General features: G+C 36.8%; 3 protein-coding genes and 1 long non-coding RNA gene across 8 annotated transcripts; 1 reads left to right on the top strand and 3 right to left on the bottom strand.

Moving 5' to 3' along the window:
* Positions 1-762: 762 nt before the first annotated feature.
* Positions 763-3,364, bottom strand: LOC126609383 (chitinase-like protein 2). The gene is made up of 3 exons (XM_050277316.1): positions 2,883-3,364; positions 1,990-2,149; positions 763-1,437 (listed from the first exon to the last, which is right to left on the bottom strand). Exons 1-3 carry the CDS (start codon positions 3,271-3,273, stop codon positions 1,005-1,007), a joined length of 984 nt encoding a protein of 327 aa, XP_050133273.1. The 5' UTR covers positions 3,274-3,364; the 3' UTR covers positions 763-1,004.
* A 5,480-nt stretch (positions 3,365-8,844) lies between these two features.
* Positions 8,845-11,506, bottom strand: LOC126606516 (uncharacterized). 5 transcript variants are annotated; one of them, XR_007617234.1, is made up of 8 exons: positions 11,359-11,506; positions 11,169-11,264; positions 10,798-11,039; positions 10,616-10,653; positions 9,973-10,492; positions 9,671-9,803; positions 9,256-9,365; positions 8,845-9,181 (listed from the first exon to the last, which is right to left on the bottom strand). It is a non-coding gene; the product is annotated as an uncharacterized LOC126606516 (long non-coding RNA). The 5 variants fall into 5 exon arrangements; XR_007617235.1 differs by having other exon boundaries at positions 10,798-10,870; XR_007617236.1 differs by lacking the exon at positions 10,798-11,039 and having other exon boundaries at positions 9,973-10,101; positions 10,413-10,492.
* Positions 11,507-16,577: 5,071 nt separating this feature from the next.
* On the top strand, positions 16,578-23,420 carry LOC126606881 (calmodulin-binding transcription activator 5-like). The gene is made up of 14 exons (XM_050274260.1): positions 16,578-16,732; positions 16,820-16,935; positions 17,798-17,923; positions 18,399-18,514; positions 18,931-19,019; positions 19,144-19,189; positions 19,484-19,619; positions 19,871-19,972; positions 20,085-20,149; positions 20,344-20,748; positions 20,823-21,517; positions 21,875-22,421; positions 22,714-23,022; positions 23,110-23,420. The coding sequence occupies exons 2-14, from the start codon at positions 16,881-16,883 to the stop codon at positions 23,155-23,157; spliced, it is 2,739 nt and encodes a 912-aa protein (XP_050130217.1). The 5' UTR covers positions 16,578-16,732; positions 16,820-16,880; the 3' UTR covers positions 23,158-23,420.
* Positions 23,421-23,623: 203 nt separating this feature from the next.
* LOC126606882 (GTP-binding protein SAR1A) lies at positions 23,624-25,290 on the bottom strand. Its single transcript, XM_050274261.1, has 3 exons — positions 24,999-25,290; positions 24,771-24,902; positions 23,624-24,209 (listed from the first exon to the last, which is right to left on the bottom strand). Exons 1-3 carry the CDS (start codon positions 25,125-25,127, stop codon positions 23,889-23,891), a joined length of 582 nt encoding a protein of 193 aa, XP_050130218.1. The 5' UTR covers positions 25,128-25,290; the 3' UTR covers positions 23,624-23,888.
* Between the last annotated feature and the right edge of the window lie 1,806 nt (positions 25,291-27,096).

Raw genomic sequence — 27,096 nt, 5'->3', positions numbered from 1 at the left:
AATCTATATGGTAAATAAATAGGAATATCAAAATTTAACGATATTTTAAAAACACGACACCTTTTATTTTCATTTTAAACACGTGGAGTGTGGGCTTCATTTTGCGCTCCCAGATATTCTGTAGCTCCTACATATGGGATATTCACACGGTTGGCCTCCACAAAAGTGGAAGTGGCCTTATCCCATTTTGGGCAACTTCATCTTCTTCTTTTTAATCTTTTACGCACGTTTTTAAGTTTTCAACCATTGGATTAGATCAATTGAAAATGATCAAAACACAAAAATTAATAAAGAATGTGTGCAATATAAAAAGAGGTGCATAAAATAATACTACCTAAATTAATACTTCTCTTAGTTTTGTTTTTAATCTAATAAGATCACATAAGCTGAACGAGGACGAGTAGAAAGCTGGACAAATCTACACTCTACAGCCACCGATATGGAGACCATTACATGCCATTAGCCGCCCTGTAGGTATTTAAATACGTTTGGGTAAAATTAAGGTCAACATTACTTAAGCACGATGGAACTAAAGATCGATTGCTCACATATAAGAAATCGAATTTAAGATCTTTAACTTTTAAATACGTTCGGATAAAATTAACAACGCACCAAAATCTAAATGCTTATTTTGATCATTTGTGTCTGTAAAAAAAACGCCAGGCAGACCAATCTTATACAATAGCAATTAGCAAAAACAAATTTGTTTGATGAGAACTATTAAGTGTTGATAAGATATATCAACAAGGTTCTAGCCAAAAATGGGACTGAAGAGTTTGGAGTATATACATTATACAACTAACACATGGTTTCACGTACAATTAAAATCGCATGGTTGCAGATAATAATATTTAGAGCTTGTAAACCACAAATAACAAAATTTGCACAAAATAATAGCAATGCATGCGTACTGCACCTTCACACAAAGATAAAGTTGAAAATATTTTGTCTTCATTTTTCTTCCTCTTCAATCCATATGTTTCGAAACAAATTGAACAAAAACCTCAAGAAGATGAAGATGAAGACGAAGACGAAGACGAAGAAGATGAAGGTTGAAAAGCCTTCTGTTCAGCGCAGCTGAGCACGTCATGAGGTCCAGCCTCTTCGCGGCCAACCCCGATTTTGTCAAGGTAATACAGGTAATGGGAGACGATGTTGTTCATGGAGTCAACGTCACCTTGGCCACAGACTTGGTCTCCATAGAGCACATTGATGGTGGTGCCAAAGCCAGGAACTCTTTTGGATAAAGTGTCGTTCTTGGTTGGCTTCCATTTGCCGACAAAGACATCGTGGGCTGAAGGGATGTTCTTCTTCACTGGCGTCATCCACCTCCAGATTGCAGCCTGGAAGGCTAGGGTTGCATTTTGTTCTATGTATTCTGGATGGTTTAATAAGTCCACCTTTAGGGCTTGACCTGTTTCTCCATAGTTGTAGTTCCTAAGATCAAAAACGCCCAAAAGTAAATGAAAACTACAACAAAATATTGAAACAAAATCACAAAGTAGAAAGTTACGCCGGAATTGTTGTTAACACTCTACAATAGTCGTTTAGATCTTTTTCATTCTTTTTTTTTGTAGGAAAGTTTGTGTGTAGACTATTTTGAAGTGCCAATGACAGTTCTAAATTTTGAAATTAGAAAGTCGGGAATTGTTATTAACAAATATTCTTAGATCCCTTCCTCTAGAAGTAGCATTCCAAATCACTTGTCAATCAAGTTTCACAATTACATGTGTAGAAAATTTTCTTTTTGTGTTTTTGACAAGTAATTTATGTACGTGTCAAACTGTAATTTGTAAAAACGAGGAATGACTGATTTTATGGAAAAAGCCAACCAGTATGTTTGTTATAAACACTCCATAATAGTTGTCATACATTCTTCGATCCCTCGTGTCTTTTCATTAGGAAATAATGTATGATGACTATTTTCGAGTGCTCACAACTCAAAATTCTGAATATGACAAATCTGGGAATTAGGTGGATTGTTGATACCAATAGAGTGGCAAAGCACCACGGCCATGGTATGAAGCACCAGGAGAGCAGGGGTAAGTGTATTTGTAGTAGTCATCACAGTATAACTGGCTAGGGCTCATTTCCTTGTTGTAGCATAGACCCCAAGCCAATGGTCCTCCGGTGGCAACCCCATAGCCACCTGAAATTCAAACAAATTATTAACACTTCATCATTGTTTTTTATTTATAAAAATAAAAAAAATAAAAAAAAAACACTTCATCATTGTTTCTTTATATGTAAGACTGCTAAAATCATTTTAAATCCAAACTTCAAAAGCAATTATACCCAAAAGCACTGCAAGGGAAAGCATTTTGGAGTCACAATTTCAATCAATAGCACTCAACATTCCTAGAATTTGTATATTCTTTTTTCCTGGGTTCTGAGAAGCTAATTGGGATCAAATTAAGGTGTCAATTCGTTGTAAATGACACCAAAATCCCAATGATTCCCTCATTTGCAATTTGAGGCTTTTTAACAAAATTAATCTTACATAACCCTCATTAAATCCATTTCAAAGCAAGTACTAGTTGAATACTTGAATGATGAGAAAAGATTGTTTGGCACTGCACACCAATCTACAATACCTGAGATTGTCGATATTTGGTCAATATATTAACGGTATTATCATATATCGACAATGTACCAAATATTGGTTAATATTCGGTACCAAATACGGTAGATTGTTGATATTTGATAGCATACTGTAAATAAGTACTCAATCCACATATAGTATATTGGAATTTGGTACCACATCATGAAGATTGGTAGCTGATACCCTCCTTTTGTGGTATAGAGAAAAATAGATCCTAAAGAAAGTCCAACCAAATCAATGAACCCAAAAACACCCTAGAAAGAAAAGTTTTACAACTTACACGTAGTTTTGCTGCCAACATGCCCAAGAAAAGCAGCAACTTCCTTCATCCCCTGGAGCTTGCCACCTGTGGTACCGAATCCATGAGGCTGGTAATCGGCAGCAGCGGTGATGAAAGAGTGGTAGTCCCAGAATCCCACGGCGTGCGCCACCGGCGAGTTACGCTTGGAGAAAAGGTCCTCAAAGTGGTAAGCTTGGAAGTAGTCAGAAATGGTCTGGTTACAACAATAAACAGACCATCCTTTACACTCCCACCCCTTGTCGCACACCTTCTTGCCCTTCACTATCTTCACCAACGGCTTCACCGCTGAATCCTCTTGACCGTTCACAACGTTGATCGCTAGCAGCATTGCAGCTGCCATTGAGAAAAGTAGAAGCCATTTTTTCTCCATATGTTTTCCTTTGATTATTTTTGTGTTGTGGGATGGTGAAGGTGGAAATGGAATGAAATGAAATATATGGAATTTAGAATATTAATGGTTTGGGGGAGTGAAAAGGAAAGAAAAAGAAAGTGTAACAAATAGAGTTAGGAGGACACTGTCGATGTGTAACGCTCACCCACCACCTTCTGGTTTTGCTTCAAATCTATTTCTTCCTTTGAGTGCAAGGGAAGCAAAAAGTAGCAGAGAATTTGATCGTCTTTTGCTTTCCAATTAAGAATCTAAGAAGGGGTGGTGATTCCCTTGCTTTGGATCCAGATGAGCTTTTGCTTTTCAGGTTACGTATAAAGGTTTGGAGCTTAGTAGGGCTTTTATTTGGTTGGATAATTTCTTGGCCTGGTCCAGTTTGGACCTTAAATTTTGGAATATGATGGTTGGATCTTTATGGCCCAAAATCTGATCAATTGGTTGGCATGCGTATTTATTGGGTTGGCATGCGTTTTAATTGGGTCGACACTCGACAGCAACGCGCGCTCACGCAAAGAGTCTCAGATCTTAGCTCCATGATCTTCCCCTTGGTCTGCCTTTCACGTTCGCAGTTTTAACTTGTACCTCTCTCTCTCTCTCTCTCTCTCTCTCTCTCTCTCTCGTTTCCCGTTCCTTCAATGTTTGGCTGACGAGAAAATGCAGGAAAGATAAAAGGAAAAAATAGTCATCGGAACTACAAATGTGTTGTGAGTTATATATTAGTTAAAGTATAAATAGTAGTTTATTGTCCCACATTTGTGAAGTACATATGTAATACCAATTGTAACTCATATATATTTCACTTTGGATATTAATGAATATATAAGAAGTTCTCAAATATTGTCATATATATTTTTGGTATTTACCATATTTAGTTTAATATGGCATCAAAACAGTTTGCTCTTGGTGACTTGTGTGCTTTAATTTTGTGCCCACATTTTTCGTGATTTCCTTCGTTACAAAAAAAAAAGACAAAAAAGTGAATAGTATCGCGCTACAATACAGCACTTTGCTACAGCACGTGAACAGTGGTCTGCTTTGTGAACAGTGATTATCTACAGTGCCGTAAACAGTTATTGCTACAGTCGTGAATAGTCTCTGCTACAGTGCCGTGAACAGTGAACTACAGTGTTCTGGTAAATTGTTTTCATTTCGCTACGTATCTTTTGTGCTTTTATTGTTCATGATTTTGTTCAATGACTCAATATAATCATAGTGTTGTTATGCATCTTGGTGGAACAAATAAATGAATAATTGATATTGGGGTCACTGATCATGTGACTAGTGATCCTAGAGTGTTTGATGAGCTATGTGACTATATTTGTGATATGTATATTACTAGTGCAAATGGAGCACCTTCCCCTGTTAAGGGTGAAGGCACTATCTCTCTTACTCCAACTTTATCACGGGTTAATGCTTTACTTGTTCCTGATGTTAAGTGCAATTTTTTGTCGATAGGAAAACTTCTCGATATCTTATATTGTTCTGCTCATTTCTATCCTACGTATTGTTATTTTCAAGACATTCAAACTCAGAAGATAATTGGTCGTGGTAAAAGAATAGGGGGTTTGTACATCTTGACTGTGAAGGATATTATTGTTTCCGGTTCAAATAATCATCAAGTTTTAAGTGCTAAAGTGGATGACAAACATTAAATTTGGTTGTGGCATCGACGATTGGGACATCCATCATTCAGTTATATAAAGCATCTATTTCCTTCTTTGTTTCGCACTTGTAGTGATTCAGAGTTCAAGTATGAAACATGTGTCATGGCTAAGAGTCATCGTGCTTCATTTCTCGTAAGTGATTCTAAAGCTACTTTGCCATTTAATTTGATACATTCTGATGTGTGGAGTCTGGAGAAAATTACTTCTAATGGATTCCGTTGGTTTGTTACTTTTATTGATGATTGTACTCGGTTTACTTAAGTGTTCTTGATGAAGAATAAGAGTGATGTTTCGTTACTTCTTCAAGAATTTTGTACAATGGTGTCTACTCAATTTCAGACCAAAGTTAAGGTTTTCAGGTCTGATAACAGAGGAGAATATGTCAATCACACTTTGGCATGTTTTTTTCGTGGGAGCAGCCTCTCCATAAATGGGGGTAAGGCTAGCCGACATTCACCTCTCCCAGACCCTGCGTAAAGCGGGAGCCTTGTGCACTGGGTACGACCTTTTCATGGTATTATTCACCAGATGACTACTCTGTTTACACCCCAACAAAATTGTGTGTCCGAACGGAAGAATCGTCAAATAATGGAGGTTGCTCGCTCATTGATGTTGGATAAATGTGTTCCTAATCATTTGTGAGGTCATACTATTTTGGCTGCTATGTATTTGATCAATCGTGTTCCAAGTATGGTTCTTGATTTTCAGACACTGCTTGATGTACTACAAAAACATGTTTCTCTTGTTTCTGTATCAAAGCTTCCTCCGAAAATGTTTGGGTGTATTGCGTATGTGCATGTCTACTCTCATTAGCAGAGTAAACTTGATGCATGTGTTCTCCGATGTGTCCTTATTGAGTATGCTAACAATAAAAAAAGCTGTAAGTGTTATCATCCTCTGACTCAAAAAACTTATATTACCATGGATGTCACCTTCCACGAGGAAGTTTCGTATTTTGTGAAGCCCTATTCCGACTCTCTACTTCAGAGGGAGATGGGGGGTGAAGTGCAGATTCGAAGAGATGGTATGGATGATGTGTTACGGCAGAGTTGTGAACAGAACCTATTATGTTGCGTGATACTGATCAGTTAGCTACAGATAGTGATCGGTCACCTGTCATTCCTGGAACTATTTCTACTGACGACAGATCAAATGTGCCCAGCGAGTTACCTGTTAGTATGTCTGACAAATTACATTATGATGATCGGTTGCTTGCTGCTGATATGTCTAACAAGTTATCTGATGATGATTCGTCCAGTGATGATTCTTCTAACAGTTTGGTACAAGATAGTGGCATACATGATGTAAATTTTGATGATTCTTCTACTTATCAGTTGCCTCTATGAGCTAATTATGAAAAACCTAAAGTACAATATGAGCCTGATATGCATGCCAAAGCCAAATATCCTATCAACAATTATGTGTTTACTCATTGTTTGTCTAAACTATATGCATCTTACATATGTCAGCTATCTAGTGTATCAATTCCAACAAAATTGCAAGATGCATTGTCTGACCCTAAGTGGGTTAATGCCATGAAAGTTGAGATTGAAGCTTTGGAAAAGAATTCTACTTGGGATTTGGTTCCTTTACTAAACGGGAAGAAAGTCGTTGCATGTAGATGAGTGTTTACTATTAAGCACAAAGCAGATGGTTCTATTGACTGGTATAAAGTCAGATTAGTTGCTAAGGGTTATACTCAAACCTATGGGGTGGACTATCAGGAAACCTTTGCTCCTGTTGCCAAACTTAATATTGTGCGTGTTCTTTTGTCCTTAACAGCAAACCAGGATTGGCCTATGTTGTAGTGTGATGTTAAAAATAATTTCCTTCATGGTGATCTTAAGGAGGAAGTTTATATGGATCTCTCACCTGGTATTGGAATATCTCCTGGAAAATGTGTTGTATGCAGGTTACGAAAGGCTTTGTATAGTTTGAAACAATATCCTAGAGCATGGTTTGGGAGGTTTACAAGTTCAATGAAGAAGTTTGGGTATATCCAGAGTCATTCATATCATACTTTATTTCTAAAGTGACAAAATGTTAAGCTAATTGCATTGATTATTTATGTTGATGACATGATAGTGACTGGTGATGATCAAAAGGAGATACAACGCCTTCAAAAGTATCTAAGTACTGTATTTGAGATGAAAGAATTGGGTGAATTGAAGTATTTTCTTGGAATCGAGGTTGCACGATCCAAGCATGGTATTTTTCTATCTCAACTAAAGTATGTTCTTGATTTGTTAGCTGAAACATGTATGTTAGATTGCAAACCTATTGATACTCCGATTGAGCATAATCATCATCTGGGCTTATTTCCAGATTATGTTCATACTCATAAGAAGCGGTATCAGAGGCTTATAGGGAGATTAATTTATTTATCTCACACTCGCCCTAACTTTGCTTATGTAGTTAGTATGGTAAGTCAGTTTATGCACTTACCTAGTGAAACTCATATGGATGCAGTAACCCGTATTTTGAGGTACTTGAAGATGGCTTATGGTAGAGACTTGATTTTCTCCAAGAATGATCATTTGAATGTCGAATGGTATACAGATGCAGATTGGGTAGGTTTTATCATTGATTGGTGATCTACATCTGGATACTTTACGTTTGTGGGTGGTAATTTAGTTACTTGGAGAAGCAAGAAACAAAAAGTGGTGGCTAGGTCAAGTGCAGAAGCTGAGTTTCGTGGTATGTCTCATGGTGTATGTGAGTTGTTGTGGTTGAAAAAATTGTTGAGAGATCTTGGGTTTAAACTTAAGGGTGCTATGAAACTTCATTGTGATAACAATGCTGCTATTGAGATTGCTCATAATTCAGTGCAACATGATCGAACAAAACATGTAGAGATTGATCGACATTTCATTAAGGAAAAATTGGATGCTGGAATTGTTATGTTTCCGTTTGTGGGATCTGAAGATCAACTTGCTGATGTTCTTACTAAGGTTGTGTCTAATAGTGTGTTTTCCAACTCACTTGATAAGTTGGGCATGCGTGACATTTTTGAACCAACTTGAGGGGGAGTGTTGCGAGTTATATATTAGTTGAAGTGTAAATAGTAGTTTATTGTCCCACAATGGTGAAGTACATATGTAATACCAATTAGGGATGGACAAATACCCATTGGTTATGGGTAACCGCGATTACCCGCCCATTTAAATTAAACGGTTACGGTTATGGGTAACCGTTTAGATAAATAAACGGTTATGGGTATAACCTTTGCCCATCCTTAATACTAATTGTAACTCCTATATATACTCCACTTTGGAAATTAATGAATATATATGAAATTCCCAAATATTGTTATATATATTTTTGGTATTTTCCATGTTTAGTTTAATAAACTGCAATTGCAATTTTCGTTTCGAATGTGCAACTCCTCTAATTTTCCTAGCAGCCAAATAGGGAATACTAGATATTTATGCCCGCGCGTTGCTGCGGGATTGAAAATTTCATGAAAGATTATGCAACTTCATTCTCTTCATAAGCAATGTTTGAGTTAATTTTGTTCCACTTAAGCAGTAATGAGAAATTGTAGAAAGGTAGAATTAACGTATGCCAAATGTATTTCAATGGTACTAATTATATAGAATTGGGAAGTCAAATAAATCATATATAGCCACAAAATAGTAACAGTTACAGATGAGATTAATCAACATCTACCAAATCAAAAGTAGATGTGGAAATTGAAATAATAAACCTTGTTTTCTGTTCAAAAAGTCATGCAACAATGGGAACATGACTAACCGGATAGAACTGTGATTAACTCACTCCATCCATAAACAAAAGAAACCCAAACCAACTTCAGCAAGAATTATGCACGACCTTTTTGAAAACTATATAATGAATTATAAAAAATTGTTAAACAAACATGGACCGGAGGTTATCTTAAAATCCATTTAAATGGAAAATGGTAAATTTGGTTCACTTGAGATGCTAACCTTTCAAAATGCGATACTAATAAAAGTTGCATATTAGGATGAAATGCATTAACGCTTACACTTCATAAAAGAAAAAACCAACAAAATTCTAATTTGTTTTTCTACTCAATGTTCCAGGAAATTGCCTAAATAGCAAGAACAATTGCACATGGAGCCTACCTTCTGAGTAGCACTTAAAAGCTCTCTTTGAACTCTCCTGTGCTCATATGAGAGGGAATTTTGTCGTCGCTCAATTTCAAGTCTAGCCTCTCTTTCCATAATGAGAGATTCCATTGCAGCCTGATAAGACATATTCAAACATTTAATAATGTATAGAAGTTAACTAAATTCAGCCACATTGAATATCTACTTACCATCTTATCCAACTCTTATTTCGTAGATTTCTCTTGTAAAGAAGCATAGTTTTTCCTGAGCCCCGCAATAATCTAATTCAATTCTTCTTCCTTGCTTTTCAATAAGATCCCTAATATCAAACAAACACAATTACTGTAGTAAACAACTTCATTGAGGATTCAAACGCACAAAATATGTTAATTCATACCCATTTCATCGCAATGCCGCTCTAACCATGAAAAATTAAAATTAATAATAATCACTCAAATCAATTACAGTATATCACAAACTATGTCATCTAATAATCAATAAATTTAAGAAAAGTTAAAATAAAATCAAAATATTTAAATGTCCTAATTTTCTCAAATCTCGGAAGCCCAACAATATTAAAAAAAAAAAAGGAGATGGATGAGAAATGAAGGTTGAGTAACTAACTCGTCAGGATTTGGATAAGAGGCAGGAAGAGAAGGCCATGATCGGAACGCAATCTTCCTCTTCTTCTTGTAATTTCTGTTTCTCCTTTCAGATTTCAAATACAAAACGACCCATACTTAAATGAACTTAATCCCTGTAAAAAGTTTGGTATAAAACTTCCATGACACTTCTATAAAAATCCAGCATGCATAGTTCTTTTAAAATCAACACATATTCATTTTAAACTTGTATAAACTTGTATAGACACAAACTTAATCAATTGATTTATATTTAAATAGAAAGAATGTAGTGGTCAGTTTTACCTACATTTTGTTTGGTGTCACTCCATTTCTATTTTTAATTAAAAGCTTGTAACTTATACGCATTTCCTTATAATTTTTACTTCCCTTCCCTGCCTCTGCTGCATAAACAGTAGAGTAGCTCTCGTTTACCTACAACAAATCGAAAACCATTTGGAGAAAATAACTAAGCATTTGGTTATTAGATTCTTAGTAAGCAAAGCAAGAAAATTACACATAACGAAACTATTGAAACTTTAAAACCCACTTCCCAAATTAGGTTCTCAGACTGGCTAATGAGCATATTGATTTTAAACTATCATCCCAAACCTGCAATGCCTGAGGTTTTTTATTTTTTATTTTTTTGGACAGTCTAATTAATCATTTTTAATAGAAGAATACAATTCATATAACAATAATTAGTACAGAAAACGAACGCAGTAATGTAAAAATCATGGGGTTACTTAAATTTTGAGGGCTGAGGAGGCACCAAGTTCCATTTTTAGTCAGAGTTCGAAACTGAATTTGAGACTCTTATAGGTTCCTGTTAACAAACATAACATGGTGGACCAAATTAAAAACATATTTAAACCAGAAATTATAATTTGAGTTTTTCTAATTTTTTCTATAAGAATTCTCATAACTCTAAACAAAAAGAAAAGTTTACCGCAAGGTTGGAGCTAACTGGGGTCAATTCTCCTTGCTCTGCAATCACACAAAACAAAAATCAAAGTTCAAAACTTAATATAACCTCATCTGCCAATTCAAAGTCCAAACAATTAACTAAAAAATCCAGAATTTATAAAGTTAAATCCATAATTATTGAGGTTAGATTGCAGGACAACCAACCTCTACTCGTTTTCTGGCAAATTTGGGGTCCTTTGATTTCTAGACTTTGAGTAGAAACTGATTATACCATGGGCTAATATTCAAGTACCACAAAATATAATTTTATCGTAGTAAGCTTTTCGATTCACTCCAAACGAAGGATTATATGTTCACATATATATATGCACAACCATAAGAAAGAAGAAAACAAATCTTGGTACAGAGCAAAAATGAAGCACTAACGGATTCCCACACACCAAACTCTGAGAACAAACAAAAACAGAACCAAATTATATAGCAGCATGCAAGTCACGAAGGAACAAAGAAAAAAGAATACTCATTTGCAAATCCAAAATTAGAAAAAAAAGAATAGACAAAACTGGAAAACTCACCACAAAACGCTGGTCGTCGGAGTTTTTTTTTTTTTTTTTGGCAACGAAATTGGAAAATCTGAAAAAACTTGCAGCCGCAATTTTTCAGCAACAAACCTTCGGCGTCAACATTTTATAACAGAGACACACAAAAGTTAGACACGAAGAGAAAACGATGCATTGAAAATTCTGGAAAAAAAAAAGGACTTACAGTGACAGACGGCGGAGGACAGAGCAGCAATCGCGGCTCAGAGAAAACCCTAGCTTGATCCACGCCGCGAGGCAAAGTTTTGGACAGTGTAGAAATCGAAGGAAAACCCAAATCCAAGGAAAAGCAAATGGCTTTTCGAATTCCTTTTTTTTTTTTTGGAGTTTGGCCGCTGTGATTTGTAGTTTTTGAGAGAGAGAACTGGAGAAATTTCTACTGGGTTGGTCCTTTTCAGCAGGAAAGTGAGAGAGAAGTCGAGATCGGAGAGCGAGGGAAGGCAAGCTTTAGCAACATAACGGTTTGTGGGAGAGATCGAAATGGATGGAAGGCTTGTTCGGTAGAGAAAGAAAGCATGAGAAAGAGTGAGAGATGAGAGAATACCGCAAAGTGAAGGAGAGTCAGAGGAAAAGTCGAGAAGGAGTCGAAGCAGAACCCTTCGACGATGATCGACGCGTGCATATGATGATTGAAGAGGAGGTGTGCAGAGCGATGAACGCGTGGGCAAAAATTGGAGGAATTGCGAGGAACGATGTGCGGAAAAAAGGAAAGACGTGATGAACAGTGGTGGGGAACTGTTCCAGATGCCATGATGTTGTGTTTTTTAATTATTTTTTTCTGGTGATAGACACCCTCTCTCACAATCCATGCTCAGCTTTTGTTTCTCTCTCTCTTCCTTTTTCCCCTTTTTTATCCTTTTTTTTCTGCATGTTCCAGATTTTTGGTGGAAAGGCATGCATCATTGCTGCCAGATGTGGATCAGGTATGGTTTTTTAATTATTTTTTTATGGAAAGGCAGGTACCATTTGCTGCCAGGTGTGGATTACGTAAGGGAAAAACGCTGGAATCGAAGAGGGAGTCAGAATTTAAAAGAAGATACACAGGATGAACAGTATCCCTCTCACATGATAAACAGTGGACGGGAACTGTAGATAGCAACAACAATATAGAAAAAAAGGAAACAGGAAAGGATCAACCCGTGGCTTTCGAGGGCAAGGCAGTCCTTTCACTGTGGAAAAGATGACACAAACAAATGGAGGGGCATTTTAGTCCGCGCACTGTCCGTGAACAGTACAACATGGTTGGGGTTTTAGTATAGGTATAATTTCATTTGCAGCATTGTGATTTACGTGCTTGATAGTGTCTGTTTGGTTACAATGGCTCAATATTTTTGCGCTTTTTTTTTTTCTTTTTCTTTCAACTGTTACTAATTTGGTTCAATTCCAAACTGTGAAATGCTCTACATGTAGGAAGTTCTTGTTCTCTCTCTAGTTTTACTAATCTGCTAGACAGGTTGACCTCAATTGTTTGGAGGGTTTGCGTTGCTGATGTATCGAAAAGGAAATAGTCTAGTACAAGAGGTTTTCTTATTTTGTTAAAGTCTGTTAATCCTTCAATCACTCAACTAATTTTGTCTAATCAACGAGGATTGTAAATAGAATTTTAAGTTCTACTCTTGCAAATGACAACGATAATACTTTAATATGATTACCTATCATGAGACTAAGCTCAAACGCTTTTTCAAAATATTATTGTATAAAAAACCCGAGGAGGTGCGATTTGTGTAACGATACCTTTTAGCACTAGATGAGATTTGAGTTGCAAGATAAACACTGAGAATATTTTGGTGATCACTCTTAATATTAATTAATAGGATTTTTGCGAGTGATTTGATAGGTCCATTGTATCGAATCGAAAGTCTTAATATATATATATATATATTATAATAGAAAGGGAGAGCCCCAATCTGGGGTCACGCATGCTGACAAAGTTTTTGGGGTCACGCAGTTAACAAAAGATTAGGATGAAATTACCCGTCAACCAAAAAAATTCAAAAACAGCGCAATATAATATACCAAATCATGCAGGGTAATTTGAAAAATATAATATAAATGTAAGTAAGAAGAGAAAAAAGAATAAAAAAATGAAAAGGACAAGTGAAAGTGGTGTCCACATGAATAGGAAAGAAAAATATAATAAAAAAATTAAAGAAAATGATGAATAATGTATTCAAAACATCTTAAGATGCGCGTAATGCCGGTAATAATATGATTCAATCGGTTGTTTACTAAATATTATTTTCTTTATAAAAAAGGTCTTTTGCATACGGATATTAATGTGATTAAATTAATTGTCAAATTATTGTTTTTTTAACAAATAATATTATCTACACTAAAGGGGGAGGGGTGAACTTAGCCTTACAATGGGCTAGCAATAATGTGATTCAATCAATTGTTTATTAAATATTATTTTCTCTATTCTTAATGTAAATTATATAGAAACCAATTTTAGTATGTGAATTCAGTTGATTTAATTAGTTTGTGAGAGGTTTCTTCTAGCATTATCTAAAATTATTCATTTACTTCAAATTTTTAACTTTTTTTTTTATCAATTTACGCATATAAATACATTTAAAACGTGTAAATCACGCTTAATACGTCGTGATTCAAAAAATACCTCATGCCCGTGCATGAGAGCGTGCGTGAAGGCTAGTGGTTTATGATGCTAGTGGTTTGTATTTGTCCATACATGTCAAATTATTCCATCTTTTAAAGGTGTTTTGAAAATACATGAAGAAAACGACAGCCACTAACTACATCTAATCACTATAAGAGTTGTGGATTATTTTTTAATTATTTTGTTTTACCGACCAGGAAAAACGATTCTATTAGTTGGAATCCGAATCCTCTTTGTAAAGATTTTGAAGATCTGTGAATTGTGTTTGTTCATCGTATATTATGTGGTCAGAAATTATTTTAAATTTTATTATTTAAAATTGAACACAAACAGTACTTGACGAAAACGGACCGTATAATGTACAATAAGCAGATACAATTTACGAATTCTCGAGATCATCACAAAAGAATCCGAAGAAGATCATGTTGGTCCAATAAGCTCTCTTGATTTGCAGCCATTATTCCCAAAGTAGAGTGCATGTTTCTCGCCACCTTTATTAGATTAATTTAAATTTTAAAATTTGTATAGTAAAATATTTTCAAGACTGAAAGTTCTTCTAGCACTAACGGAAATTTAATGAGTCTAGTACGCGTGTCAACGATAAATAGAATGAAAATAACTAGCTTACAGTGTGTGCTACTATTTTGAATTGTGACATACATTTGACCACGACTGCACGACTCACGAGGGCTTAAGCTGCCTGGTACCAAACCATGCAGATACTGCAACGTCGATAGGAGAGTGGGGACGACGAAAATTACATCACTCGAATTTCTAAATTGGGAGACGGGATTCAGTCAAATGTACTGCACAACGGCACCATTCGAAATTTAGCATAACTTCCTGGACGGTGCAATCCGGCAGCAAAATCGCTGAATTAGATTGCATCTATATAAAGAAAAAAGTCCAGCGTTGATCCCGCGCGTGATGTTTTTTGAGCCGTTGATATGCAAAACTCAACATGCAAAGAGATTCTCTCATGTCGTCGTTTCATTAAAAGTTCGTCGTTCATGAGACTGTTACTGCATTCTTTTAACACGTGGTAAATACTCATTGGACAAAAACACTATTGAAACCAAATACCAAGTGTTAATATACAAACTCTACATAATAATTAGTACTACAGTCTATTTTTACTCTTTTTCACTTTTAAATAAGATGTTTTAAGTTCAATTCTTGTTAAAAGAAAATTTGAATCACATTATTACTAACTCATTGTATGGCTAAACTCATTGCATTTTCGTTAGATTATATCGTTTGTTAAAGCAAAAATTGCAAACTCCACGTATATCGACGGTCAGAAACGTCGCATGAGCGACTTAATTCATGAGTTATGAGAAGGAATTAAATATCGATATTATCGGCGAAATATCGCCGATAATATCGTTTTTTTCCAACAGCGATATTTTCAGAGTATTCCAATTGATTATCGTGATAATATCGCGATATTATCGATAATATCGATAATATCTCGATATTATCAATAATATCGATAATATCGCTCTCTCTCTCCGTCGTCGGAACGACAGCCGAGCTCCGTCGTCGTAGCTGCCAAGATCTGCGCCTCTCTCTGCCAAGATCTGCGCCTCTCACAGGTGGTGATGGTACTCGCCGGAGTGTGCGCCACGGTGGAGGTCACGGTGTCATCCGCCATTCTCGCAGAGGCTGGAGAGAGAAGACTGATGATGTGTGATGATGGTGGTGTCGTCCTCGAGCTGCTCGAGTCGAGCAGATGGTGCTGCTGCTGTGTGTGTGTGGTCACGGCAAGAGAGGGAGAGAGGGAGAGAGAGTCGAAGTGAGAGAGAAGGAAATGGCTTGGTCCCTGGTGTGGATTTGCACTTTGAAGTGTGTCTGTGCGTGTGTGTGTAGAAGTGTGTGTCTGTGCGTGTGTGTGTGTGGAAAGGAAAGAAATAATAGAAAATGAGGGAGTGGGGTGTGTTTGTGCGTGTGTGTGTGTGGAAAGGAAAGAAATAATAGAAAATGAGGGAGGTAGTACATCCCACGTGAAGAAGGAAGAAAGGTAGTAGAGATTTGATGGGTGCGGCAGTATGTCAGAATTAGGGTAGATTTAAAAACTAAAATATGAGCTTTACTTGAAAGTTGTAGTAAATCATTATATATAAATGATTATGGTGTGTTTAATTTTTTTTTCATTAATTACTATATATTTTATTCACTCACAGTGTTTGCCAGCTCGCTGTATAATCAACTTAAATCAGTTAAATCCATCATGTAATGCATTTTCTTCCAATTTTTTGTGATAAACTAATAGATAATTGACTAAATAAACATCCTGCAAAGTTTCAATAAAAATTTCCAAGTTTTTCTTACAATTTCCGTGGTTTCCATGTAATTTTTATCGATATCGATATTATCCCGATATTTCCATCGATATTTCCGTATTTTCGGACTACCGATATTTCCGATATTACCGATATTTTCTTTGTTGGTTATGACATTGTTCAAACGCGTATCGCTAACAATAGAAAGAAGTGCAAAAAAGGAGAAAAAGAAAAAGGAAAAGGTCTTCACCAACCAGCAGCCCACGCGTGGAAATAACGAGTGTCTTCTAACACTGGCGTAACAACATCGAACGGCCAATGTCCGCCTCCGCAGAATCGTTTTCCGACATTGAATTGAACAGCAGCTCACTTGACCTGTCTTGTACAATTATGTATGTCTTTACCATTTTTAATTTTTATTTATTTATTTTTAGCCCAAAAATTCCTTTTTTTTTTTTTTTTTTTTTTTTTTGTCGAATTAGCCCAAAAGTCTTTAAGTCCCTACCTTTTAGAAATTGTTTATTAGTCAGCCTCTTTCATTTGCTGCCTTTTCATTTCTTACGGAAAAACTGACAATCATAGAGAGAGAGGCTCAGTGCTGGAAGCTCGCTGCATTTTCCTTTCACTTGGATTTTAATTGGGTAATTTTGGGTTGATCTTGTTTTGCTTTTGATCGTTTTCTGTTAATTTTGTGAAATTATTGATTAATTTTTTGTATTGGGTTTTAGGTTTTGATGGGTTTAAGGTTTTGAGTGAGGGAAATTTTGGGATTACTTGGAGGGTTTATTGATGATGGAGAATCAGCTCGTGGGCTCAGAGATTCATGGATTCCATACAATGCAAGGTACGGACTGTGCTGTTTTTTATTTATGATCTAAGTCAAAAACTTGTAATTTTGCTCTGTTTGTATGTGTGTGTGTAATTTGGTGTATACTGGAAAGTGATTGGTTTTGGTTATTGAAGAAAGTGAATTTTTCATTGGATTATCGCTTTTCGAAAGTAATTTTACATGTTCTGCGAAAGCAAGAGCTTGGAGCTTGGAATTCCACACAGAAAGTGTTATCTAGTGAATCCAGAAGCGAATTTTGCACGAATAAAAGCTATAAAGATGGTATTTTTATGTGCTAATTGTGTGTGTGTGTGAGAGAGAGAGAGAGAGAGAGAGAGAGATGCATAGGAAGTGTCGGAAAAAAAGAGAGCCTTCTTTCTCGTTTTTATTGTGGGGGATCAATGAAACAAAAGCTATAGAAAGGCTTTATCTTTATGGTTTGTACTTTGTAAATTATGTTTGGGAGCAATCAAGTTGCTGGATGAACTTTTACAATGAAAGCTCAAGATGGTTAGTGCCGAAGTCGCCAGCGTAGAAATGCCCAAGAACCATGTCACACTAGATTTTACATTTGCAATTTGCAAAGTTGTGATAGTTTTATATACGCAAGATTTACGGTTCATTGGGAACTAGGAAAAGACAAGAATAGATAAAATGACAAAGATTAGATATCCAGTTCATAACGTTCAGATGGTTGGATCAGACTTTGTTTCCCTGTGTTCAATTCTTTTAGTAACTATGTGCGTCTGTTGGTTCATAAGGCAGTTCTGATTATGACAGTCAATTCTTGATCAGATTCCTTAATTTCACATGTTACTACCAGGATGTAAGTTCCCTTGCTTATTTTTCTTGTTGTGGGTTCTTGTTTCATGCACAGATTTGGATGTTCCGACTATTATGGAAGAAGCCAAATCAAGATGGCTCCGCCCAAATGAAATTCATGCAATACTTTACAATCACAAGTATTTCACCATCCATGTCAAGCCAGTGAACTTGCCCAAAAGTAAGTATCTGTTACAGTATATAGTGAGGTGATTATGTTGTGTCGTATAACTATTGTCCCTCCCCATACTTAATTCATCCTCTTCTGATTTCAGCAAACTTTTCCTTATATTGTTTACTCATGATGAAAATGCAACTTTGGTAGCAGTAACTTTTCCATATTCTCTTGAAAAGTACGTCTACAGAATATTTATGTTTTAGTTTCCTTACAAGAGTAATGCTCTCCTCGTGAGTTTTGATGAATTAATACATTTGCAAGTACAAAGGATTTGCATATGAGGTTAGGCATAGATAGGTAATAATCAGTATCATAAATTAATAATTCCTATAGTTGTAGTTCTGTCAATGATAACAGAGAAGCATGTTTCCCTTCTAGTTTTGATGAATTTTGCACACACAAAATGACTTTGACATGAGATATCTAGATCCTGAAACTGCTATGTTCCCAATCTTGGTAATTTTTGTAAATGTTACAGGTGGCACCATTGTACTGTTTGATCGGAAGATGCTTAGAAACTTCAGGAAAGATGGCCATAACTGGAAGAAGAAAAAGGATGGGAAGACAGTTAAAGAAGCTCATGAACATTTGAAAGTGAGTGTTGTATTTGCCTTTTTTTTTTTTTTCCCTATGGTGCTAGTTGTACCATCACTAGATTTATGACTTACTTAGCTCAGTGAATTGCTGGTTCTTCCCCAACATTTCTACTCGTGTTTCTGTTTTTTCGTAATTGTCATGATAACATCAAATTGTTTCTTGTCGTATGCTATGCTGGAAACTATAATTTCATGGAGAATTACACTTGTCTAACTCAATAAAAGAGATGGCCCTGCATAGTGTTGAATATCAATCTTTTAAAACAACTGCATAAAGTTGGGATTTGGATTGATTATTGAAAAGGCTGCTTCTTAGTGCTCAATGCCCAGTTTTAAATATTGCAAGTATTTTTTCAACTGCACACAATCTCATTAATCAAATTTCCAAAATTTTCATTTGTTTTAATGGTTCAGGTTGGCAATGAAGAAAGAGTTCATGTATACTATGCACATGGTGAAGATAGCCCAACCTTTGTCCGGAGGTGTTATTGGTTACTTGATAAGTATGTAATTATTACAGTTTACATGGATCCATTAGTGAATTCTATTCTTAGTACCAGTATCTCATATGAGACGACTCATATAGAGTAGTCTTACTGATGGTACTTGTTTTTTTTCTTGTTGCAGGAGTCTAGAACATATAGTACTTGTTCATTACCGTGAAACACAAGAGGTGGTTTTTTTGTAGCTCTTTTTTTTTTCAAGTTCAATACGAAGCGCCTTCAAAATTTATGTTCATTTTTAGTGCATGAATAGTCTGTTATTGCAGTCTTAGAATATCTAAGTGCACACTATTTTCTTAGTTTTGAACAATTTTCCGTTTAGGGGTTTACGATTAAGCATAGTGAGAACTTGGTAATAGCTTCACAAATAAGAGGGAGAACTTGCCCGTCTTTGGAACCAATTCTTTTTAGAAACCAACTAGAGCTTCTGACCTTATATGGGCTTGCTGTTGCTTACCATACAGGTTCAGGGTTCTCCGGTCACACCTGTGAATTCAAACTCTAGTTCTGTCTCTGACCCATCTGCTCCGTGGTTTTTATCAGAAGAACTTGATTCTGGGGCTAACAACGCATATTGTGCTGGTGAAAATGAGCTTCCAGGTGATGATGACTTATGTTATTCATTTTTTGTTTTGGAATAGGCTCCCATTTCAGGAAACCATAACAGAATTTGGAGTGTGGTGATGTTAGAAGAAATAAATTACTTTTCATGATAACAGTCGTTTTTCCATTATTACTTGATATTTTAATGATTCTTTTCTTTGTTTAGTGAAGGTTTGCTACTTCCTATTTCTATTTTTCTTGAAAACGGATATACAGTGTGCTTAGTCTTGGGTTTTGATGATCTACAGAGCTTGGTGACAGGTTGACTGTTAATAATCATGAACAGAGGCTCCATGATATTAATACACTTGAATGGGAGGAACTTCTGGTTACAAATGATTCTAGAGAAAGTAAGTGATCAGATAACAGTTATTGCAATGGCGGAATTCAGAATGATGAAAATACTAACCATTATTCTCTCTCTCTGTCAATTCTTTGTGGTGGGGGATTTTGTGGTGCCAGAGCCAGACAACATTTCAGGCTATGACCAGCAGAATCAAGTCGTGGGAAATGGCTCCAATAGTGGTGTAAGTAGAATTACTCATAATTCTTACTTTTTTACAGACCGTTTAATCTAGTTCTTCCACATTGACAATTTATTGTTTCTTATACACGCATTTTATTATTCTTTATTTTATTATTCTTTATATCTTTGATCTGTAGTATGTGGTCGCATATTGTTTTGTTCCAGCTCATTTGGATAAACGGTTCGTCTTTGCAGGGAGCTAGCCGTTTATCAGCTGAAATTTCTTCTATTGGTAATTTAACAAATCCAACCACGGAGAGTGAAAGCATTCCGTTCAATCTTCCAGGCAGTCATGTTGAGACTGTGGGGGGTGAAGTGAATTCAAATGCCCAGAGAAGGGATTCTATTGCCAAGGAAGACAAGACAGTTTTGGATACTAATGGATTACATAGTCAAGACAGTTTTGGAAGGTGGATAAACGAGATCATGACAGACTCTCAACCTTCAGTGGAAGACCCAGTACTTGGTTCCTCACTTTCAGCTGCGCAAAATTCATTTGCTTCTCCCGCTATGGATCATCTTCAATCTTCTGTTCCTCAGCAAATATTTAACATAACTGATATTTCGCCTACATGGGCTTTTTCAAACGAAAAAACAAAGGTATCCTCTTTGCTTTAAACCCCATAGTGTACCGCTTAGCATAAATTTCAGCCTCTAATTAAGTCCTTTTGCAGATTCTAATCACTGGCTTCTTACATAAAGAGTTTTTTCATCTTGCAAAGTCAGATCTACTTTGTGTTTGTGGTGATGTATGTCTTCGTGCGGAAATTATTCAGACCGGGGTGTATCGCTGTTTTGTACCTCCACATTTGCCCAGAATAGTAAACCTTTTTATGAGTATTGATGGCCATAAACCCATCAGCCAAGTACTAAACTTTGAATATCGTGCTCCTGTTTTGAGTGATACGGTAGTTTCTTCAGAAGATAACAAGTGGGAAGAATTCCAAGTACAAATGCGGCTTGCTTATTTGCTTTTCTCCTCATCTAAGAGCCTTAACATTATATCTAATAAAGTGCCCCCGAATGCCCTGAAAGAAGCCAAGAAGTTTTCCCACAGAACCTCTCACATATCTAATAGCTGGCCATATTTGATGAAGGCAATTGAAGAGAACAAAACTCCCTTACCGCTGGCAAAGGATAGTCTGTTTGAACTAATTTTGAGGAACAGGCTAAAGGATTGGCTGTTGGAGAAAGTTGTTGAGGTCTCTAAAACTAAAGAATATGATGCTCATGGTCAAGGAGTAATCCATTTATGTGCTATTCTAGAATATACATGGGCTGTTCGCTTGTTTTCATGGTCTGGCTTGTCATTAGACTTTCGTGATAAACGTGGATGGACGGCCCTTCATTGGGCGGCATATTGTGGAAGGTATGCCATTTTTCTATTCAATATATATTTTAAAAATTTATAACCATTTGATAAATTATTGTGAAGGGTATGGTTTTATAAATTCAATTATTTGTTTTAAATTGTATTAGTCTGAAACATATCTTGTACGTCATTCACTAGTTAGATTTTCTGTGTTCCTTTGGTACTTGTATAGTAGAACTTTTCCAACTCTATCCTCTGCCCACGATAGCTTGAGCTTTATGTAGTAATTTTTATCTTCTTGATTTTGGGCGTATTTGTTTTACTTGCATCTGAAATTGTTACATGCATTCTGTGATAAGATTGGAAGCATATCTTCCGAGAGATTTTCTTAATGCTAAAACACTCGATGTGTAGGGAGAAAATGGTTGCAGTACTTTTATCTGCTGGGGCAAAGCCAAACTTGGTCACAGACCCCACGAAAGATAACCCTGGCGGATCCAATGCTGCTGATCTTGCATTCATGAAGGGCCATGATGGCTTAGCAGCTTATCTTTCAGAGCAGGCTTTGGTAGAACAATTCAAGGATATGCGCATGGCTGGAAATGCTAGTGGCTCTCTTGAAATTCGCTCAAACTATGCAGCAAACTCTGAGAACCTCAGTGAGGAAGAGCTATATCTGAAGGATACTTTGGCAGCTTATCGGACAGCTGCTGATGCAGCAGCACGAATACAGGCTGCCTTCAGGGAGAACTCACTTAAACAAAAGACTAAAGCGATTCAGTATTCCATTCCAGAGGCTGAAGCACGTGGTATTATTGCAGCACTGAAAATTCAACATGCCTTTAGAAACTATGAGGCAAAAAAGAAGATCAAAGCTGCTGCTCACATTCAATATAGGTTTCGTACTTGGAAGATGCGTCAAGAATTTCTTAGTTTGCGTCGTCAAGCTATCAAAATTCAAGTAAATCCTCTTCCCTTCTCTTCTTTCTGGCATAGTTGAAATGTCAATATAGCTGGTATGAACCACACAGGGACATAAGACCAAATCCTTTTGGAAGATCAAATTTAAATAGGAAAGATTTAGACATCTATGATTGGTCAAATTGCAACCTTGTTTGGTTTTCGGTAACTTTAACTTGGGTTGTTAGACATGACTAGGGCATGGAAATTGCAACTGGATTTGCGTTACCATTGTATTATTAACTCTTAAGAGTACAGGAAAAACCGGTTAATTGAACTGGCATTGTATGCAGGCTGCTTTTCGGGGCTTCCAAGTGCGGAGGCAGTACCGTAAAGTTCTCTGGTCAGTTGGAGTGCTTGAGAAAGCTGTTTTGAGATGGCGCTTCAAAAGAAGAGGGCTTCGTGGGCTTAAGGTGGCCCCAGCTGAAGTCAGTGCAGATCAGAATCCGGAAAGTGATACTGAAGAAGACTTCTACAGGGCCAGCCGGAAACAAGCTGAAGAGCGTATTGAAAGATCTGTTGTACGTGTTCAGGCCATGTTCCGCTCAAAGAAAGCACAACAAGAATATAGTAGGATGAAGATGGCCCACAATGAAGCTACGGTGAGTGATCTGGTTTGGACCTTCTTTCAGTGTTACATTACAATTCTGCAGATACATAAACCAACCAATTCTTTTTATCTTCCGCAGCTGGAATTTGATGATTTTCTTGATCCTGATGCAATCATGGATAATTGAAGAAACTTCGGAGGTCCGGACGGGCAATTGATAACATTTGAGGGGTTGTGCTCTCTGCTTGTGTAGCCTGTACATCTTGTAAATGCCTAGAACAATTAGTTATGTGCTTTAGACCCTTTCAGACCGTTTTTAGGATTGTTGGGAAGGTCTTTCAGTGTTGTATGATCAGGAGCCGGTCCTAATACGTTGCTTCTCGGCTTTTAACGTCATTGTGAACGTTATGAGCACCAGATCTTCCTTATAAATTCAGTGTTTTTAAGCTTCTTCCGGGCACAACATTTTGACATGGTTCCAGATGTCCTCGTATCCGAAAGATGGTTTTTTTCGTTTGCTTGTTTAGTTTTTATGCAAGTGATATTAGTTCTTTAAGATCTCGGTTGATAGGAATAAATGCACTAAACCACTTTAGCTATAAGCCGCAAACCATATGCATCCGTTATAACCCGTCAACGACCATGAGGCAGAGTTGACAATCTGTAAATATTTATTGCTTCTGCAATCTAGTTACCAATACAGAGTACGGAAACTAACACATCTATCCAGAACACAAAATAGTAATTGAAACGAGGGCACGCAAGGTTCCGAAGCAAAAACTTGCTATCTAAGATAACATATCCACTTTACATGAGGACCGATGCATAAATAGCCAACGTCAATTCAACCGGAGAGCATCGGTGGCAGGAAAGCCACTGTGTCCATCGCTTGTGGCATAGTTGCTTGCCCATTCATCCCTATTTTATGTATTGTGAAAGCCACTTGAAGCCTTCACCGTACCCCATCTTGCGGACAATGCTGCACATGAACACCTCAAGCGGGCGGACATTGGAATCGGTCAGATTGACCTTCCCCTTGCCTGTGGTGAAGTTAGTCAGGCCCAAATGGTAACGCAGCTCATCCTCTGATGCAGCATAAGGTATGTCGATCTTGTTTCCCAAAATAAGAAACGGGACAGTTGCCAGTGACTCGTCGGAGAGTAGAGCATCAAGCTCCTTCTTTGACTCTGCAAATCTCTCCTTGTCGTAAGCATCAACCAGGTAGACCACAGAATCCACCTAAACAATCAAACGATTGTAAAACATCTATGAATATATGCCCATCACATAAAGCAAAATCTTGATCTAATCCCCGATGTGAAATTATTGTCCTAGGTTCGACACTCACAAGTCACCCTTTACACCTAAAATCAATCGAATAATAAATAAACAATCAATTGGCATTATAATAAGCAGAAGAACCAAACTCTTGACTCCAACCCCGCACCTACAACTACAACTTCAAGCGACTAGGAATAAAATCTCACGGAATCCACTGAATTTCACACCCATGGATGCAACAACAAAACCGCGGCGTTGCTTAAATATTCATTCGGTCACTAGCAAGGTTAAAAACCATCATTCAAAACTCCAATGGGGCTTCAACCCATTGCATATAAGCATACACAAATACCATACCATCCGCACGTATATGCATTTTTCATATTTTTTTGGGTTTAGGATCGAACATCTACAACATGCAACCACGATTTCGAAAAATAAATCAGATCAGACACTAAATTAGCATACCAAAAGTAAAGGAAGTGAAATTTGAACAAATAATTGAAGTAAAATTTCAACCTTGGCGTAATAGTCCTTCCAAACTCTGCGAGCGACCTGATGCCCTCCCAAATCAAAGGCCTTGAACTTAATCTTCCCAATACTCAGCTCCTCCGACGTCGGATGCTGCGTCGGTTGGTGCTGAACTAATCTCTGCAACCACCAAATCATAAACCCTAATTTCTTCAATCCAAAATTCAACAACAATAATTTGAAATTAGCAATAAAAGAATTCAAATAAATCAAAACCTCGTCTTTGAGCATGTGAAGCAAGGTGGTCTTTCCGGCATTATCGAGCCCTAAGAACAAGATCTTGGCCTCCTTCTGCCATAGCCCAAGCGACGCCAGAACTCCATAGAACCAATCCACCAGAAACATGATTTCTTCTCTTCTCTTTTAATCGGAGCAGAAATTCAAATCACTGAGATTTTCAATTTTCGAGTGATACAAAAATTTAATCGAGATTTTCCCAAAAAAGTGACGGAAAATCCTAATTTTCTGTTTTGGTTGGCATTTTCAAAGATTTTCCGGGAAAACTATGTATTTATATGGCACTGTCAGAGTGCGTAAGCTGGACTGGGGTGTGACTGCTTTGGTAGGTAAGCGGAAGGGGTTTGGTGACGGACGGTGGTGACGTGGAGCCGGTGGATAGGACGGGTGACTGGGAAATGCCGGTTTAGGGAGTGCGGATCCTACGTGGAAAGTTGTTATTGGATGGTACGCGTCATTAGGTTGTGTCCTCGTGTGCCACCATCGATTTGGAAATTGGTAGACAGGTAGGGTGGTAAGATACCACTCTTGTCCTTGACATAAATGCACACGTGGAGTCAGCTTAGGGCATGGTAGAGTAATTATCCACTATAACGCAAAGCACCAAATCATCACTTTTTATGTCTTTATTCGAATTTTTCAAAGGAACGTATCATTTTCCGGAGGATCTCGGGATTTGCATAATTGGAACAAATCATTGTATATCGCACGATCAGTTTTCACTAGTTATTATTTATATTTAATTTTAAATTTTAAATTTAAAATGATTTTTGATTGCACGATATACGATGAATGATCACGATTACGGAATCTTTAGAATCCTCAGGAAAAGAATCCGATGAGGATCATTTTCCATTTTTAAATGACGAGTTTCACATCAATTTATTTATTCACCCATTAGTTTAATATAACATATAACCGACTAGATATATTTGGTTGATAAGAGTGGCACTTAGGCCATCTCCAACCGATGGCTGGCCAGAGGGCTCGTTTTAGCCCTCTGGCCCTTCAAGATTCTCCAAGATATTAATATTTTAATGAACAGTGCAGGGCCATATTTGCCTCCGTCTCCAACCGAGGGCCAGAGGGCCAGAGGGCTCGTTTTAGCCTTGTCACAAAAAACCGTCTCCAACCGAGGGCCAAAGGGCCATAGGGCCAAACATAATTTATTATTTAAAAACTACAATTTAAATTCAAATCTAACGGCTAGGTGACGTCAACATGATGTCAGCTAGCCGTTGGTAGCTGACATCATGCTGACGTCAGCTAGCCGTTGGATTTGAATTTTTTTTGTTATAAATAGGGTGGATATTGGGCTATAATTCACACAACTTTAAATTCAATCTATTTCAATTCAATCTCTTTCAATTCAAGTTTGCAATGAATTCCAACTTTGGATCTTCATCCAATTCCAATTGGGGGTCCTCATCCAATTCCAAATTGGAAGCAAAATGGGCACAAATGAGACGAGAAGATGAGGAGTCTGATGAAGAAGCTGAAGTAAGGCGCAACACACAAAACATGGCAGCAGCCATGGCTGCGGCCATGGTGTGTCAGCCAACTGAGGAACAACCTCAATGAGGTGGCTCTGTTGCTGGTCGCTCTTACAAACCACGAGGTGCTATAGAATGATACGTTCTCGTGCCACAAATACGTACCTACAACAGGATCTTGTTGCACATATTTGGGCCAAAAGAAGCATGGAGTAGGCTTTTAAGTTTTATGTTGTTAAATGTTTTTAAAAATGTTGTTTAAGTTTCATGTTGTTAAATGTTTTTTTATGTTGTATAATTTGTATGTTGGTTAATGTTATTTAATGTTATTTCATATTGTTTAATGTTGTTTCATGTTACTTAATTTAATTTAATGTTGTATAAATGGCCTAGGAAAAAAATAGAATTGAAAAAAATTATGAAACAAATTTTGTGAAATAGAAGTTATAGGAAATAAAATATGAATCAAATTTTGTAAAATAGAAGTTATAGGAAAAAAATAGAATTTAAAAAAAAATTGAAACAAATTTTGTAAAATAGAATTGAAAAAAAATATGAAACAAAATTTGATTAATATGAAAAGG

This window comes from Malus sylvestris, chromosome 16, assembly GCF_916048215.2.
Source record: "Malus sylvestris chromosome 16, drMalSylv7.2, whole genome shotgun sequence".
Lineage (NCBI taxonomy): Eukaryota > Viridiplantae > Streptophyta > Magnoliopsida > Rosales > Rosaceae > Malus > Malus sylvestris.
Note: the sequence above shows the minus strand (reverse complement) of the source record. Positions and strands in the feature narration are given on the sequence as shown.